The following is a 17,336-nucleotide window of genomic DNA, read 5'->3' as shown; positions in this document are numbered from 1 at the left end:
TTTGTTTTGTTAATTTGATTTTTTATTTTATATTTGCAAATTCATTTATTGATTATAAATATAGATGTTGTGTTTTTCTCAATCCATTTTTGAAATTAAAGATTTTTAGATTATGAGTTTGTTTTTTTTCTTTAATTGCAAAATATTAATATTTCCTATAGAAAAGAAAATTTATGAAGACTTCTTCTTCCTGCCCTTCCCCCCTCCCTTTCATTTTGGTGCACGGTACACAAGAACACGTTGAAAAATTTTTTATCTTATTTCTAATATATTCGTAATTGCACAAATATTTTTCCTATGGTGTGTAACATAAATACATAGATATTAAAAGAAATGTGTGTGTAATGATCGAAAGCTTCAGAAAGTTCGAATTTTTCATTTTCTTTTGTATTCCATTTTGGTATTTTCTTTTGGTTTTCTTAAAATAAAAGAGCTAGGTGTTTTCTATTAGCTCGGATGATTTACAAAATTATGATGAACTTTCTTCTATGTAAATACACATACGTGTTAACGTATACATACATATATCATAAGTGTACATATATAATGCAAAACGAAAGAGAGAGAGAGAGAGAGAAAAAATGCACCGAGTGACAAGACACGTTGCACGTTTGTTAAGAAAAAAAAAAGATCAAATCATTTGTAAACTAAGAAGAAGACATTTATATAAACAAACAAAAAATCGTCTTTCCTTCATTTTTCATCTGATTTTTCTTCTTCTTCTTCTTCTTCTTAATTTTCTCATCTTTATGAAAAAAGAAAAATCAATAAGCTCGATCAAACGAAATAAAATAAAAAAAATGAAAATATTTGTAATAATACTTCGTTGAGAGTAAATGTGAAGAAAAGAAAAAAAAACAAGCATGAGATAATAAAAAAAATCGAATGAATAATTCATTATCATTTTTTTAGTTTATGCAAACCAACACTTCGTAAATGAATTTTAATCATAATCGTTTCAAATGAAAAATAACGCATTTGAAATTAGGAAGTTATATCATCAGTAGTTAAAAATACGTAAGCGTTCGGTTCACGTTTGAAAAAGTTACGTGATAGAAAAAGATAAAAAAACAGGCTGGTATTTATGATTATTTTTTATATTATTGAATTTCTTTTTACGCCAATTGGATTTTTTTTTTTATATGTTTTATCTAATACTATGAATAAAAGTCATAAAAAAAATTGTATATAAAATATTATTCGCATGAAAATTCAATGTGGCTGTTCAATTCATCCGTTTATTCAAATCAAATTTCTTTAATACGAAAAAAAATAAAACGGAAATAATAAGAACAGGAAATAAAGTATACAATGTCAATAAGATTAATTTATTACGATTTAAAATTCAATTTATTCTCCTTCAGGTTATTAAAGGTTAAAATAGGTTTCTACGTAAGTTGATACAAATGTTATGTAAAATATTCAAATTACCACTTCGTCGGTTATGCAAATCTACTTTGGCAAACAATAATTTATCTATAATTGACTATTTTAGTGTAGAATAAGGAAGTAAATGAAACGTCATAGTTGCTATTTTATTTGAAAAATGTCACAGATAAATAAAAGCTTTTACGATTACGTCCAATAACTAAAGACTTAGCAAGTATAAATAATTTAGCAAAAATTTTCGAATATTCTTTCTTTTGTTAATTTTTTTTTAATTGCACAGCAATATTATAAAAATAATGAAATAGTTTTAAAAGGGTATATAACAACTCTCTGGCATAATTCAATTTTATTTATCATTTCTTTTTTCTTATCGTAGTAATTATTATTTAAAACGTTACTATATTTAAAAAATATAAAAAATTTGAGAAATTCGACATTCCGACGGTTATGACGCAATAGTCGTTAAAATTGTTCAAATACTTGAAAATATATATTATTTAAATAATTATCCTTGTCCAAATATTGAGCATATTTAAAATAAATATATGTATTATTTAAAAAAATTATCTTATTCAAGTATTCAAAAGAAACTTGAGAACGACGTAAATGAAAATACGACAAAAGATATTTGTTTGATAATATGTCACGTATAGAATTTGTATAAATATCTATATAAATATTGAATATTGTCACGTTTTGTAGTAATTTTAATTTTTCTTCCTCTTTAATCATATGTAGATAGATATTTATTTGAATAATTTAAAAGAGCATACTAATTTTATTTGACGTCTACGTGAGTTTACGACATATATAATAAACACATGTGTCATAGCATAATGATGTCAAAATCAAAGTCAAAGATCAATCTTATATTTTAAGCTCTTACAAAATTAAACGAAAAAAAAGTAATCTCTACAGATATAAATGATGACGGTAACAAAAAATTTATATAAAATGTCTCCCAGTATTTTTGTGCACAATTTTACCACCATATTCTGGAAGTAAAATTAAGAAAAAATGTTATACGAACGTGAGATCTTAAATGCTTCATTAACAAATTGTAACAAAAATACGAAATAATAACAGACAATCGTTTCGTTACTAAACAGTATTAGGATACATTGTCGATTCTATTTGAATACGCGACGATGATAACATAATCTAATTTTAATTTTGACGTGAATAAATACCTGCACAGCTTTTCTTAGATTTCCTATAAATGAATTGCAGTTATATATATATATATATATAAAATTGATTGGTGATATTCCATTATTATTTCGTCATCATTTATGAATCCTATAAGATGGTTGTTCAGTACATTATATGGTATCAGTTATGGGAATGGTTAAATAATGGACAGGTTGAGAATAATCAATTTTTGGTTCTTCAAAATCATTGGATATCATACTACTAGACTTTTACTTGTGGGGACCAATAAAAGAACAATTTTATTGAACATAAAGGCAGTAATGAATATAAATAATTCGTGACGTATTGCTGCGATTAAAAGAAATATGTAGAAAAAATTAGACACGCAATAAATTTTATTCGTGGGATGTCAGTTTTACATTTATAATAACGAAATACATTTTTAAATAAAATTATAATTCGAACTGACTATTCTATTCCTATGTTGTATCGAACAAGTTCTTTGTCGTCTTTGTCATTTCGTATTTTTCTTAAAACTTTTTAATAATGCATTTTTATTTATAGATATTTTTTTTGTATTATCTATCCTTATTTTTCCCTATAGAATATGATGGTTAAAATGTTACGGAAGAGAAACAATTTATAAATAAAAGTATTTTAAATTGAAAATATTAGGAAGTCTAATGCCTAACATGATTTAAATTAGTACCGTATTATACGATAAATAAATTCAATTATTAAAAATTTATTCTATGTTATCGTCTCACGTCGTCAATTATTATTAATAAAATCATTATTTTTATTTCATTTCTATTTATTCGCTTTAGAATTATCCACTCGATCAATGTAAAATTTATTTAGGTAAAAAAATAAATATAAATGAAGGAAATGAATAAAAACAATGGCTGATTTATAAAATAAAATAGTATTCACAATATATATTACCATTTTGGAACAGTCGAATATTTTCTTTTGAATAATGTAGTATTCGTTTTAAAATTGATAATTATTATGCTTTAAGTGACGTAACTTAAGACAGAAAAAAATCGATAAAGTAGAAGATAAAAATTGTGTCAGTAATGATGACAGTAGACTCTAAACGCTATGAAATTGATAAAATAAATTTGTATAATTTTTTAACTTTAATGATTATTATAACTATTAGCACCATTATATGGGTCAAGAAGTATAAAAAATAAAATAAAAACTTCCTTTTACTTCCTGTTATTTACGCGAGTCATCTTTTAGATTACAAAATAATGCAGGAAGTACTTAATACCTTTCATTGAAAATTTAGAATAAAACGTAGATAACAATATACATAAATTTATTAGAAAAATGTGATTAAAAATGATAACAGACAGATAATAAGAATAGTCGATATTTTATGTTTTTTATAACAATTTTTTTAAGCTCATGTGGCTTGCAAACGAGTCTGTCTAGTTTTATTAGCACGTTTTACGTTGTCATATTTTTTTTTAGTGTAATTTTTTTATAGTGTAATGAAGAGAAAAAAAGATATTCTTATGTCTATAATGCAACGAAAAGAAAAAAAATGAAGAATAAAAAGAAAGAAATTAAAAAAAATAATTAGATAAATTATACTTAAATATAAATCATTCTCATCAAGGCCATATAGACATTGTACATTTTTCAAATTTTTATTCCGAACAATGATGAAACAGTTTCTTGGAGAACAAATCGTCAAGAAATTTGTTGCATTTCGAAAAAGATCAATGTTCTTGAAACGTTTTAAATATTAAAAAATGAATTTGATAGTGTACGTTCATTGACGACTAAACTATTGAAACTTATTATATATATACACACACACACACACACATACATACATACATACATAAATTAGGCATTAGGAAATAAAATAAGTTAGACCGTTTATTGTGATCCGTCTGAGCCGATGCGTCGTTGTAATGCGTTTAGTGTAGTTAATCGCATCGTCTACTTGTAGTCACTACCGAAGCCATTCATGAACGTTAACACCCACATTAACACACCAAAGAGAAACTAAAAGAGTATATATATATGTATATATGTATACGTGCCTAAGTTTGTTGGATTGATCGACCTTAGAGTTCTTGGATTTGAATTTTTACATACGTATACGTGTAACTATTCATTACACAGCAAACTATACCATGATTTCTCAAAGTGGGTCGCGACCCCATATGGGATCACCTAAATAAATTTAGGGGTTGTAGAAATTTTCGAAAAATTAACAATTTTTTTGTGCGTCCAATGACCGAAAATTAATTCAAAATTAGTTTGCCAATACTGTGGTATGTCCGCGAGTGTATAATAATGAAAGAGAAGATAATATAGTCAGTCCAATACTCAAGATCGTGAAAATATTTACTCAGGTAAAATGAGGCCGTCGAGTGGAAAAGTTTGGAAAGCCCTGAACTATAGGATGGTTCTTCATAGGTGATTTTAATTATTAATTATAATTTTTCTCCCTAACTCTTTATGAAAGTCTAATGTATTTCTTTTTATTTAAGTAATTTAAACATATTTTAATATTTTTCGATACAAGAGTATCATAAAGATGTGGGTTCTTAATAATTTTTTTTTTTTATGCTGAAATTACGAACCTAAGAAATGTTGACTAATCTTATATGTAGTTACGTTTTAGATAAGAAAAAATAAATAAAAAGTAACCGTGTGTATATACTTGAAATTATATTTCAACGAGAAATAAAGAGAAATATTTATATATAGGATTTATAAAATCAAGGTTAATTAGAAAAATTCCGGCATTAGAATAAAGTGACAGTATTACCGACATATGAATATGAGGTCACTGCACGTATGACCCATTTAAAAATTACTGAATGCTTTTTCTATGTATTAGCTATTCTAAACGATCACTTATTAATCAAAGCACATTATATGTAAATAGTACAACTTTGTCAATGTATCATTTTGATAAAATTTAACATTTGTTTTCATAAAATTATATAAAAATACGCTTCTTCATTCATTTTATTTCCATTTCTTAATGATTATTTCTTTAGTTTTTTTTTTAAATATATAAATTAACACTTTAATAAAAGAAAAGTTATTGAAATTGTTGATTTGTCGCACTTTTAACTTTCAGTTAGTTAGCTATAGTTAGTAGAGTTTAGGAGGTATAGTCTTTGCTATATATTATATCACTTTGTACAATACTTTTCTACCATTACAAATTCAATTTGCTAAATGAACATAGAGTATCTCTCAGTCCTATAAACAAAACAAAAAACAAATAAATAATTAGTAATTATTATTATATAAATTAATTTTTTAACATTTTTAATATACATTTTTTATATTTTAATTATTTTCACACCTTCTTTTTACCCCAATCTTCTGCAATATATGTAAGAAGATCAGTCAAGCCCTCGAATTCTGTTCTACTTTGTGGCGGTTCATTTTTAGGAATCTTAGGCAAAATCGATCCCATTTTGTATCTAAATTCTTTAGCATTATTTGCACCTGACAATTTCCATATACCATAAAATAAAAGACCACATCCTGTTACTGCATAAAATGTACCCCAACCAAGCGCTCTTAATGCCAAGGAAACTCCAGTTTCATTTAGTCTTCTAGATCCACCTAGTCCTTCGTTAAAGTATTTTGGATCTTTTTTTCTCGCTGAGGCTAGTGTTGTACCAAAGCCGATAAGTGCAGATAAACCGGTGACACTGCTTAAGAAAATTGCAGCTATACTTGTAACATAATAAACATTATTTAAGTAAGTATTTATACTAATAAAGTTTAATAGAATTAAATATAAGTCTTATCGATTATAACGATAAAATCAACAATGATTTCAAATGATTTAGCAAGATATCATGATTGTATAAGATTTTATTTACATATAAATAGTTAGAAATTAATTGAAATAAATAATAGTAACTTAAACGTACCGTAAAATTTCTCTTTTTCTTTCTCGATATCCTTAGTTAACGTTATCACTTCTTTCTTTGATTGTTCAATTATATCAGTCTCATGTGAAAACATAACCTCAGATTCGGCAGCCATTTTTAAATATTCCGCTACATGTTTCATTTAAATTCATATTGAATAGTTCCACGAATTAATTCAGATGTCGCTTTGATCGCATGTACTTGTGTATACAAGCAAAAAAGTTGGCATAGAACCTCAATAATTGAAAAAAATGACTATATGCATTTAATTGCTAACTCTTTTAATTAATTATTTATTAGTTATTGATAATTGAAAATGTGATTTTCTTGTATTACTTATATCCATTATGTAATTAATATTATTTAATGAAATATTAACTTTTGCGCAAATATATACGTTGCTTTATTTCTAATTTGAAAAACAAATGAAGAAAAAAAAGAACGTTTTAATAAAATCATTAATATTTCAGTAATTTTTGGTAAATTTTTATTTATTAAGTTTACAAAACTGTATTTGTTGGTATCCCTGTATATCCGACGATCAAATGTGTATTGTGGTGCAGTTGTAAGCTGAAATGTCTTTAGATCAAACTGTTTGCGAAGGTAAATATAAATAAATTAACTTTAACAGTTTTTAAAGTAATAAAATATTTAATGATAAATTTGGAAAACATATTAGATCATGGGCGATTGATTAGAATAATGAAAACTACGTTTCATAGACTATTAATTTTTAGATTTAAAGGCGTTTGAGAGACGCCTCACTGAGGTTATCGCAAGTTTACAACCGGCAACTCTACGATGGAGGAGTATGTTTTTGTTTCATTATTTTTGCTATGTACAAATGATTTTATTTTTTATATTAATTATGAAAAATATTTACATATGTAACAAATGTGTTAATCGACCATTGTTAAATAATAAGGATCATTCATGTGATTACAGTGTTATTAGGTTTTATCTCTGTTTGCACCGCTGTTGGTGCTTGGCATTGGTTAACAGATCCAAATACATCAGCGGTATCTTTTACTCAAAGTCTTTATAATCATCCATTCTTTACGACTGCTAGTATCCTATTAGGTAAGAAAACAAATTGAATATGTTACATCGATATTATTCTAACATTTTGTTTCAAATTTTAGTAATATTATTCATGATGGGAGTACATAGACGTGTAATAGCACCGAGTATCATTACACAAAGAGCGAGAAGTGTATTAGGTGATTTTAATATGAGTTGTGATGATACCGGAAAGCTTATTCTTAAACCTAAAAGACCTGCGCATCCACATGAAACTTAAAAAAGACGATGTACATATATGTTGTGTATATATTAAGCTGTAAGATCTTCGCAAATGCCTGGATTGCTACATAGGGTGTTCAAAAAGGAATGTATATGTATATCGAAGATATTTTTATATAATAATGAGTATATAATTTATGATTCATTCAATGTTTTGTTCCTTCCGCATAATATAAAGCAGAGGTATAGTACAAAATTAAACAGTTCGAGAATTTGTATACGTTGGATCATGCATAATGCATATGATCAAATATTATATTTGATACCATTTTTACGTCAAAATACCTTTTTTCATTACATAATATTTATAAAATAATAGATCACTTGACGAATAATCTAAAAACCAGAAAAAGCATATATTTTTGCTACTATAATTGGAGAAAAAAAATATATCTATTTTCTAAGTCCACGCATACATTCGTTCTGAACGTTTCAAAGAAGTTTACCGTTTCATAAATTCTTTGTATCAAGAGTTTATTAAATTGTCGATAATATTTAATACTAAGTTATTTTTGTTGATTTTTAAACAGAAAAATGTATACACCAACGACGATGTCTTGATCGTATTTATTAAGTTTTAGTGAATTGTGTGTTAGCTGATATTAGCAATGTCTCTACGATAAATTAAAGATATTCGCAAAGGCCGAGATCATAACTAAAAATACGATTGACTGTGTGTAATTATTTTGGTTTGTACATATTGTATATATATATTGTAACATTTAAAAAAATTTTTAGCGTTAGATAATTAAGTATTTAATTTTTATTGTGAACAATCTTGAAAAGAAAATATCTATTGATTATCACATATATATCGACGTATTCTACTTCCTCGTGTAACTTTAATATGAAGACATTTTTACTTAAAATTAATATTCTAAACGCATATGTATATAATAGTCTTTATATACTTCCATATTTTAGTTAAGAATTAATGGGTTTGTTTGCCGCGACGTCGTCATTACTTTTGTTAACTATTAAGTTATTTAAAAAGTGCAAAATCAATTAATCATTGTAATCGATATATACGTATAATATTCCTTTATACGTTATCAAAAAATTGTAATAGTTATTAAAATATTTAATCGGACGAAACTTTCTTTTAAACAAGCCCATATATATATCTATATATTCTATAATTTGTACAAAAAGCTAAAGTTACAAATATGAAAAAATAAAACTACTATCTACAAATATCTATCTATTTGTATTGAATATTTTTCTTATTATACTCCTCAATTTTAATTCCTAAGAGATATTACACAATGGTATATGTAAAACTTTATGAATTTAACTATTAATCAACTCAACAAGCGATAACGTTCAAAACATTTATTCATATTTAATTTTTCTTGATAATTATTACAGTCTTCGCGTTACACAATCATGCAATTTGTTGTTTCTTAAAATATTATTACATGTTATACTGTAACATTAATGATACAATACTATTTTATTGGATAGTATTGAATCATTGAGAATTTCAACAAAAGAAAAATACCATTGAAAATAATTCTATTTATATAATTTATATAAATCAGAATGTATTGTACAAGCATAAACATGTGTCAATTATTGAAAATTTCGTGTCTATTTAAATTCATTCTTTATATTATTATAGTACAACATAATTTAACCGTATATAAATCTATATTGATTCTTTTATTTTGATCTTGATTAATCAAATAAATTCGTGTTTTATTGTACAAAAGAGAGAGAAAGAGCGAAAAAGATAAAGAGAAAACAGAATTGTTTTTTAACATAAAATAAAAGTGTGTTTCAAATATATCATAATGGAGGAACAATTTATTTTTAAAGACATAATTATATGTATCTACAAGTGCTTATTTGTAACAAATAAACTTTTCTTTTATTTCTTTTTTAGTTTTTGTAATTTTATATACGTATTAAGAAAATTTATAGCAATCCGGCATATCTTCAAGAAGTCGATGTGGCAAAATATTCTGTACATACAAGCGGATTTAATACGAAGTGAATGGTGTTGGAAGAACTTTGTTCTTTTTGCAAAGAGAAGTTTCATATTCCTTACAAACAAACTAAAAAAAATACTTTGTACATTTATATATATAATATATATTCACAAATATATATATTTATATATATATATATATATAGTAGATTCATATACAGGGTGAGTCACGGAACGTGACGTTTCAAAATAACTCGTAAAATATACATTGTATGAAAAAATGTTTCTTGCACAGTTAAACTAAATTAGGGGGCAAATGTAATAGTAAATAAAACTTTTTTTAAGGTACTTTTTTAATGAGATGTCAAAGTTATCGTATTTATTTTAAATGAGATGTCAAAGTTATCGTATTTATTTTAAATGGAATGCCTAATTTTTTTCTGGATTCTGATAAAGCATCAAATTCTGCATAAAAAACTATGATACTATGTAGGGCCTAAAATGAATAATTACTAAGATGTTCACAAATAAGTTATTCGGCATACTATTGTTAATTCAATGGGTCTGTAATCGAGGACAAATTTGTTTATGACGATATAATAATATTGATAAACATAGGCATCTGATATTGTATATTTTACAAGTTATTTTGAAACGTCATGTTCCGTGATTCATCCTGTATATATATACAAATAAAAATAAAAGATAGATATAATTTGTATCTCGTAATAAATTAATTTAGAAAATTTGTCCGATCACTATAAATAATCTTTATACATAAATGAAATTTATAATGAGAAAAGTCATCAATCCACTACCAAAAGAAAATAATTGAAGCGAGAACCACAGTATAACAGTTTTTTTAATAACCGATACTTTTTAATGCAGCAATAAAATTATCGTTTCAAGTTTTATTGTTTCTGTTCACGTGCATTATTTGATATTAACAATTCATCGAAAGTGTAAAGTTTGTAGTATCTAATTTATAAATTTTTTCTTTTTCTTGGTCTTTTTTTTCTTATCAATGAATCATTATCAGTAGTTTTCCTTTTATATTTCAGATTTATATAGGAGAATAATGATCGGTAATATTATTTTGTTTGTGTAATATTTTTTGGAAAATAAAGTGATATACGATTCCTCTTTCTATCACAATCGACGAAGCCCAGCATAAAATGATTATACATTTGTACCGTATAAAACTCATCAAATGATAATCAAAAAAAGTTCTTACATGGTCATGCTTCATCAAATATTAGACTAATGCATAGAAAATAAGTCACCAGCTGAAGGAAGTGGAGCAAGGCCTCCTGTTACGTCCGGTAATTGCGTCAAATCTGGTAAATTAGAAATATGGGATTTCACTTCGGATCTAACAGCACAAACTTTCTTTAATTTTTCTTTATAATCCTAAAAACCAAATCAGATACATTAAGAATGTTTCTTTTTCTTCACACATTGTTGTTTTTAATATTAATATTTATAATTAAAAGAGATACCATACCTCTAGCGTTGTTTGTGCCTGCTGAAGTAACTGTCTTTGTGCTAACGTGTAATCTCTAAGCATAGTTAACAATCTTCTTCTATCTTCCATTTCAGCTTGCAATCTTCCGTTATAATCAGCTAATAATGCTGCTGCTTCATTAACTGCTACGCTTAATTGATCAGCCGCCGATCTATCAGCGAGATTTGCCAGAAGTGATACTTCTGATACTTCTGGTGGTAAGGATGCAATACGTTCTCTTACGCCAGCATCAGACGATGCTGTATTTTCTAAATCCTGAAATATAGAAGGCCTTTTATTAGTATATTTGCCTTCCGAGTATTTACTTTTGGAAGTATCCACGTAATATAAATTATATTCAAATAAAATTATCAATTTTTGTGCAGATATACATATGTAAAAATATATATATATATAAATGTACGTAAATAAGATATTCACACATGTTTTATATTCACGATCAAGCAAATGAAATTTTCATTTTTGTACATAATAGAATATAAATTATTTCTATATAGAAATATAAGGTTTATAAAGGAACAATAAAGAAATGATTAGAAAAAAAGAAATAGGTAAATTATATATCCAGGAACTCGTACAATTATTTGTCATTGGATTTTGGATGTATTTAATAATGTGAATAAGAGTATCACATTAAGAGAGAATATGAAAATGAATGCATGCATTTAATGTATCTTATGGACTGAACATGTATTTTTCCATGAATATAATAGTTTATTAGCTGTGATACATAGTCCGCACGATTATTATTTCTTTTTTGAAAATTAACATTAACCATTAAAGCTTTGATTAGTTCCTCCGTTTCTGGCGGATCACCGGCCGGCGTACGCGGACTTAAGGTTACGTGAAGTTCTTTGGTACCGTCTACTTCTACTTCAGTCTCGGATTTTTTCCTCTCCTTTTTTTCCTTCTGAAAAAAATGTAACAAAAATTAATGTAATATTTAAATTGATAAATAATTTCTACAATGATAGAAAATAAATCAATGAATTTGTTACCTTTTCTACCTCAACTTTTGTTTTCTTTTTGGGCGGTGGAGTTCCTGGTTCTTTGACTGTGTCTAAGAAAGCTGTTTTAAATTCTGCTATTTGCCCTTTATCGTATACACCTCTCTCTTCCCATATTTGTAACAGCCTATTTAATCTTTCCCTGGTTTTTTCGTCAAATCCTTTCATATGTTCAAACGCTTTGGGCAATACTGTTTCAAATTCTTTGCCAAATTCAGGACCTTTCTTTTTACTATTCTGGATAACATCATTTGCCAAATACATAAACATTAACTTACGATTGTCCTTCACTGGAAAGATGTAGAAGTTTTTTCAATATTTTAGGATACCAAATGAAAATTCTTCTAAGAAAGAGAAATACTATTAGGAGAGTCAATACTTTTTGTTTATAATTTTATTTATATATTTATATACAATAAAACGTTACCATTTTTATATTACAATTAAATAGTAAAATATTTTTCAAATTAAAAGTAATCATTTTAAACGACGTAATAAATGTACGTATTTTACAAAATTTTCTGTCGATCTAAGCAAATAAATAATATGATTTATCACAAATCTTTACATAATTGATTTTCTAGAATTACACATGGCCGATTATACATCTGATAATCAAAATAAAAATAAAAATAAAATACAAATAACGTTGACATAAAAAGAATGTTTAAACAAAATTAGTTGACGGCGTTGTAAAAAAAGACAAAAAAAAGAGCATTTTATTTTCTAACCTAAAAATAATTGATCGAGTAGGATCAGTCGTTGAAACCATTCGATGAATATTTATTATTTGTTTAAACAATGTATTTATGTTACATTTGATTGCAATCAAACGCATTGTGTTTGTAACTAACAGAGGGGGCGAGGAGGGAGGAGAAAAAAGAGAAAACCTAACGGTAACATACCTTTGCACATCTCTCTGAACCAGACTTTTACGATTGTAGGATGATGTTTTCTGTGATGTATTAACCAGAGAGAAAGTGTTTGGATGCTTTGTTGTGATGGATTTAAATCCATAAGTCTCTTAACAAGAGCACTTTCTGTAAAACCTGTCATCTTTCTTTAGATGACAATATCGTTAACGAACAATTAAACAAAACTTCGTCTTCTTCTAAACTGACTTCGTGTATGCATGTATTCCTTTACCGAAAAACCAGTGACGAATACTCCTCTTCGCTTCTTCTTCTTCCTCCTCTTATTCTTATTTTAATAGCCTTGACGATAGCAGCGCTTCTACTTTTCGATTCTTACTAGATGGCACTAGCGATGATTAAAACTAGCCACCAACTTGTTTCTAGTAATATTTAGAATAATTCGTAACAACCAATAGACGCGATGTTAGATTACTCAAATTCGAAAAAAAGTGTTAAAAATTATATTCATAAAGCCTGTGTACAATTTTGCATTTTAGTTAGAAAATGTTGGTATTACTGCTATCCGATGTATCAGCTGTTATGTGCGTGACGTTGTCAAACGGTTTTCATTTTTGTTAGGTTAGTCAAACCAATTGTTAAGATACTATCGGTAATTCACCTTATAGTTTTTCATCTTTCTGATGTAACGATCGATGTTATTTGCGTAATGATTAAAAATTGATAGTTGAACCGATGATATAAAAGTTCAAAGGATCTCGACACTGAGATCAATTAAGTTTAAAGAAGCATATTATCATGACGTGGCTTGGTACCATCGCTAATAACGTCCTGCGAAACATTGTTTTTACGGCACCTCCACCTAATATAGTTCTAACTGTCAAACCGGATCAATATAGTAATCGGCTTATTCTTTGTCGAGAGGATGGTATCGTCCTGTATGGACCTGGGGAAAAGGACACTATCCCTAAATATGAGATTATCCTTCATAGACCCTGCACGGAAACCTTGGATCAAGCTTACAGGTATATTATTATCCATTATTATTTTTATTATGATCATTACTTTTAGTTTATATTTTTATTTTTCATTAGTTTAATATTCCTGTATTTTTATAGCTTGTACCGATCGGATGAAGTGGAAGACAGCGAAATGCGTTTCTTGATATTCAAAGATAAAGTTCCTGTTTTGGTTCAAATATCACGCGAGGTATTTATTATTAGATTTATAAGGGTGGGTTGAAAAGTTTTGATCCTCAACAATAAAAAAAGAATATTTATTTAAAAAATAAAATAAAAGAGTTTGATCGAGAGTATACATACGGATATCTTTTCATTCAAAATTTTTGAATTCACCCACGTATTATGATTATTACTACTATTATTATTGTATTTTTGTTTTAGATATTTCAAATATTATTATTAGTAAATTATGTTAACAGTTTTATTTCTTTCTTTGTTTTTTTATTTTATTTATTTATTCATTATTAATTGAATGCACTATGATTTAATGCATTTGAGCTGTGTGCTAAAATCAGTGACACATTTTGTGCTTCTTATGTTTCGACTATAAAGTATATAACAAGTCTTACATGTTGTTATAGTGTAAGGAATTATTATTTATTTCGCTATAAAATATTGCCATCTATATTATGTTATATTTTATTTATTTTTATTATTACTATTACTATTATTATAATATTTATATAGAAAAAAAAATTGGTTACTTTTTTTATTTCAATTAAAAAATCTACAAACTATATGAAATAATTTTCTTTTTAAAAGATGTCCAGTGTGAGCAAGATACAAAAATTATGCGACACCTTAGTAGAACATCCAACGTGGACATTAGCGCATCTAGCAGCTCATTTTGCTCTCCACGAGGCGTTTAAAAATACGTTGGTAAATAGTCAATTGAATAGCAGCTGTTTAGAAACTGGAATATCGCCGTTGCAGGTAGCAGTACAGACTAAAAATTTATATACTGTACAAATGCTCAAGGCTGCTAATAGTTCGTTGGAACATACAGATAAGCGTGGGAACACGGTTTATCATTTCGCAGCTACTTCAACCAAAGATATTATTTTAACCATTAAAGGCTTACCAAATAGTTTAAATAGTCGAAACGACGATGGTTATACGCCATTACATATTGCTTGTATGAATGATGAGCCAGAATGCGTAAAAGCTCTCTTGTTAATCGGAGCTGATGTTAATATTCCACCATTAGATGGACAATCTTCTAATCCAGGATATGTAGGAGACTTCTTACACAATAAACCTAATGTACTTTATTCGGAAGACATGAGATTTGGTGGTACGCCTTTGCATTGGTCTCATAGTAGACCAGTTATAAATGCTTTGATTGAGCACCACGTGGATATAGATGCTGTTAATTTTCAAGGACGTACAGCTTTACATGTTATGGTTGTAAGAAAACGTTTGGATTGCGTAGTGGCTCTGTTGAGTCACATGGCTTCTGTTAATAAAGTTGATCAGGATGGTAATACCCCATTGCATCTGGCAGTAAAATCAGGTAGCATAGCTTTGGTTCAAATTCTTATTGGCTTTGGAGCTGACATAGATGCAGAAAATTGGAATTCCGAGACACCAAGACATTTGGTTAATCTTAATTCCTATGACGAAAAAATACTTTACATCTTGCACGCTGTTGGTGCCCAACGTTGTCCACCTAATATGAAGGATTGTAAAAGTAGCTGTAAATACAATGAAAATTACAATGGTATTATACCGACCGAATTACAAAGATCTGTCCCACGTTCTACCTTGGATCAAATGTTACATGTATCTGGTATGGAAACAATGGCATCGATTGGAAAAAGGAAGATAAAAGGTGGAAGATTGTTATGTCTCGACGGTGGTGGAATTCGAGGATTGGTATTGATTCAAATGTTGTTGGAAATTGAATCGATCTTGAAGAAACCAGTAATAGAATGTTTCGATTGGGTTGCTGGTACATCAACTGGTGGAATCCTAGCACTTGGCTTGGCATCAGGAAAATCATTGAGAGAATGTCAAGCTTTGTATTTCCGTATTAAGGAGGATGCTTTTGTTGGTTTTAGACCATACAACAGCGAAGGTTTAGAAAATATATTAAAAGATTGTTTAGGTCCGGAAACGGTAATGGCCGATATAGAAAAGCCTAAATTAATGATAACAGGTGTATTAGCCGATCGCAAACCAGTAGATCTACATCTTTTCCGTAATTACGAGTCACCGAGCGAATTATTAGATGTTCCGATAAATACCCAATTCAAAGAAACGTTATCGCCCTCAGAACAATTACTTTGGAAAGCTGCACGTGCCACAGGAGCAGCACCTTCTTATTTCAGAGCTTTTGGAAGATTTTTAGACGGCGGTCTTATAGCTAATAATCCAACATTGGATGCAATAACCGAAATTCACGAATATAATTTAGCATTAAAAGCTGTTAGACGCGAATCCGAAGTTGTACCACTCTCGTTGGTAATTTCCTTAGGTACTGGATTAATACCTGTCGAACCATTAACCGCAATAGATGTATTTAGACCAGAAGGTCTTTGGGATACAGCTAAAGTTGCCATGGGTATTAATACTTTAGGATCTTTGTTAGTCGACCAAGCAACAGCTAGCGATGGAAGAGTTGTAGATCGTGCTAGAACTTGGTGTTCTATGATAGGCGTACCATATTACAGATTTAGCCCACAATTGACCTCGGAAGTAGCCATGGATGAAAAGAAAGATGAAGTACTGGCGGAAATGATATGGACTGCTAAAGCCTTTATGCATGCCAATAGAAATCAAGTTCAGGAATTAGCTGCTGTGATAAATCAAGACGTGTAGTATGTGTATCATATATATATTCTCTAAGCCGCTTTTTTTGGTGTTGTAGATATTAGATTGGTTAATAAGTCTGTATGGTTTTTGTTCTGTTATTTACTTGGAACAAATCGCGCTGACTTATCGGCCAATCTTTTGATCAACTGTTATAATATATATATATATATTATAGAGTATATATATATATACACACACACACACGTGCGGTGACATTATTACTGATATTAATATACTCAGAGAATATATTTATTTCTTGCGTCAGATGCACACATTAGATACCTGATCCATTTGACATAGTTTATTTTGAATAGTAAGTTCCATTCAATAATCAGGTACAATTAAGATTAACGACATTTACGATTTTTGACAAATGTAGTAGTTTGTTCTAATTGTA

General features: G+C 28.0%; 4 protein-coding genes across 5 annotated transcripts; 2 read left to right on the top strand and 2 right to left on the bottom strand.

Annotated features, from left to right (window-relative positions):
- Nucleotides 1-5,573: 5,573 nt before the first annotated feature.
- Nucleotides 5,574-6,630, bottom strand: LOC122526036 (transmembrane protein 242). The gene is made up of 3 exons (XM_043649142.1): nt 6,468-6,630; nt 5,888-6,261; nt 5,574-5,781 (listed from the first exon to the last, which is right to left on the bottom strand). The coding sequence occupies exons 1-3, from the start codon at nt 6,607-6,609 to the stop codon at nt 5,776-5,778; spliced, it is 522 nt and encodes a 173-aa protein (XP_043505077.1). The 5' UTR covers nt 6,610-6,630; the 3' UTR covers nt 5,574-5,775.
- A 278-nt stretch (nt 6,631-6,908) lies between these two features.
- LOC122526037 (nuclear envelope phosphatase-regulatory subunit 1) lies at nt 6,909-7,914 on the top strand. Of its 2 annotated transcripts, XM_043649144.1 has the most exons (4): nt 6,911-7,070; nt 7,205-7,276; nt 7,413-7,547; nt 7,610-7,914. In XM_043649144.1, exons 1-4 carry the CDS (start codon nt 7,043-7,045, stop codon nt 7,765-7,767), a joined length of 393 nt encoding a protein of 130 aa, XP_043505079.1. In that variant the 5' UTR covers nt 6,911-7,042; the 3' UTR covers nt 7,768-7,914. The 2 variants fall into 2 exon arrangements, with proteins under 2 accessions (XP_043505080.1, XP_043505079.1); XM_043649145.1 differs by lacking the exon at nt 7,205-7,276 and having other exon boundaries at nt 6,909-7,070.
- A 2,879-nt stretch (nt 7,915-10,793) lies between these two features.
- On the bottom strand, nt 10,794-13,409 carry LOC122526031 (regulation of nuclear pre-mRNA domain-containing protein 1B). Its single transcript, XM_043649141.1, has 5 exons — nt 13,137-13,409; nt 12,223-12,521; nt 12,000-12,134; nt 11,204-11,479; nt 10,794-11,109 (listed from the first exon to the last, which is right to left on the bottom strand). Exons 1-5 carry the CDS (start codon nt 13,285-13,287, stop codon nt 10,960-10,962), a joined length of 1,011 nt encoding a protein of 336 aa, XP_043505076.1. The 5' UTR covers nt 13,288-13,409; the 3' UTR covers nt 10,794-10,959.
- Nucleotides 13,410-13,539: 130 nt separating this feature from the next.
- On the top strand, nt 13,540-17,203 carry LOC122526029 (85/88 kDa calcium-independent phospholipase A2). The gene is made up of 3 exons (XM_043649139.1): nt 13,540-14,128; nt 14,222-14,312; nt 14,888-17,203. Exons 1-3 carry the CDS (start codon nt 13,902-13,904, stop codon nt 16,943-16,945), a joined length of 2,376 nt encoding a protein of 791 aa, XP_043505074.1. The 5' UTR covers nt 13,540-13,901; the 3' UTR covers nt 16,946-17,203.
- The last annotated feature ends 133 nt before the right edge of the window (nt 17,204-17,336 follow it).

The sequence above is a fragment of the Polistes fuscatus genome, unplaced genomic scaffold (genome assembly GCF_010416935.1).
Source record: "Polistes fuscatus isolate 324 unplaced genomic scaffold, CU_Pfus_HIC Scaffold10, whole genome shotgun sequence".
In the NCBI taxonomy this organism is placed as follows: domain Eukaryota; kingdom Metazoa; phylum Arthropoda; class Insecta; order Hymenoptera; family Vespidae; genus Polistes; species Polistes fuscatus.
This window is presented reverse-complemented; position numbering and strand designations above follow the sequence as displayed.

What these genes read in the sequence shown, in the direction of transcription:
- LOC122526036 (XM_043649142.1), bottom strand. Translation starts at nt 6,609, where the DNA reads ATGAAACATGTAGCGGAATATTTAAAAATGGCTGCCGAATCTGAGGTT. An exon ending in AGAAAAAGAGAAATTTTACG is followed by an intron (nt 6,262 to 6,467) that starts GTACGTTTAAGT and finishes TTACAAGTATAG; the next exon opens with CTGCAATTTTCTTAAGCAGT.
- LOC122526037 (XM_043649144.1), top strand. Translation starts at nt 7,043, where the DNA reads ATGTCTTTAGATCAAACTGTTTGCGAAG. An exon ending in GGCAACTCTACGATGGAGGA is followed by an intron (nt 7,277 to 7,412) that starts GTATGTTTTTGT and finishes ATGTGATTACAG; the next exon opens with TGTTATTAGGTTTTATCTCT. An exon ending in GACTGCTAGTATCCTATTAG is followed by an intron (nt 7,548 to 7,609) that starts GTAAGAAAACAA and finishes TTCAAATTTTAG; the next exon opens with TAATATTATTCATGATGGGA.
- LOC122526031 (XM_043649141.1), bottom strand. Translation starts at nt 13,287, where the DNA reads ATGACAGGTTTTACAGAAAGTGCTCTTGTTAAGAGACTTATGGATTTA. An exon ending in CAAAAGTTGAGGTAGAAAAG is followed by an intron (nt 12,135 to 12,222) that starts GTAACAAATTCA and finishes CATTTTTTTCAG; the next exon opens with AAGGAAAAAAAGGAGAGGAA. An exon ending in AACTAATCAAAGCTTTAATG is followed by an intron (nt 11,480 to 11,999) that starts GTTAATGTTAAT and finishes TCTATATTTCAG; the next exon opens with GATTTAGAAAATACAGCATC.
- LOC122526029 (XM_043649139.1), top strand. Translation starts at nt 13,902, where the DNA reads ATGACGTGGCTTGGTACCATCGCTAATAACGTCCTGCGAAACATTGTT. An exon ending in ACCTTGGATCAAGCTTACAG is followed by an intron (nt 14,129 to 14,221) that starts GTATATTATTAT and finishes GTATTTTTATAG; the next exon opens with CTTGTACCGATCGGATGAAG. An exon ending in TGGTTCAAATATCACGCGAG is followed by an intron (nt 14,313 to 14,887) that starts GTATTTATTATT and finishes TCTTTTTAAAAG; the next exon opens with ATGTCCAGTGTGAGCAAGAT.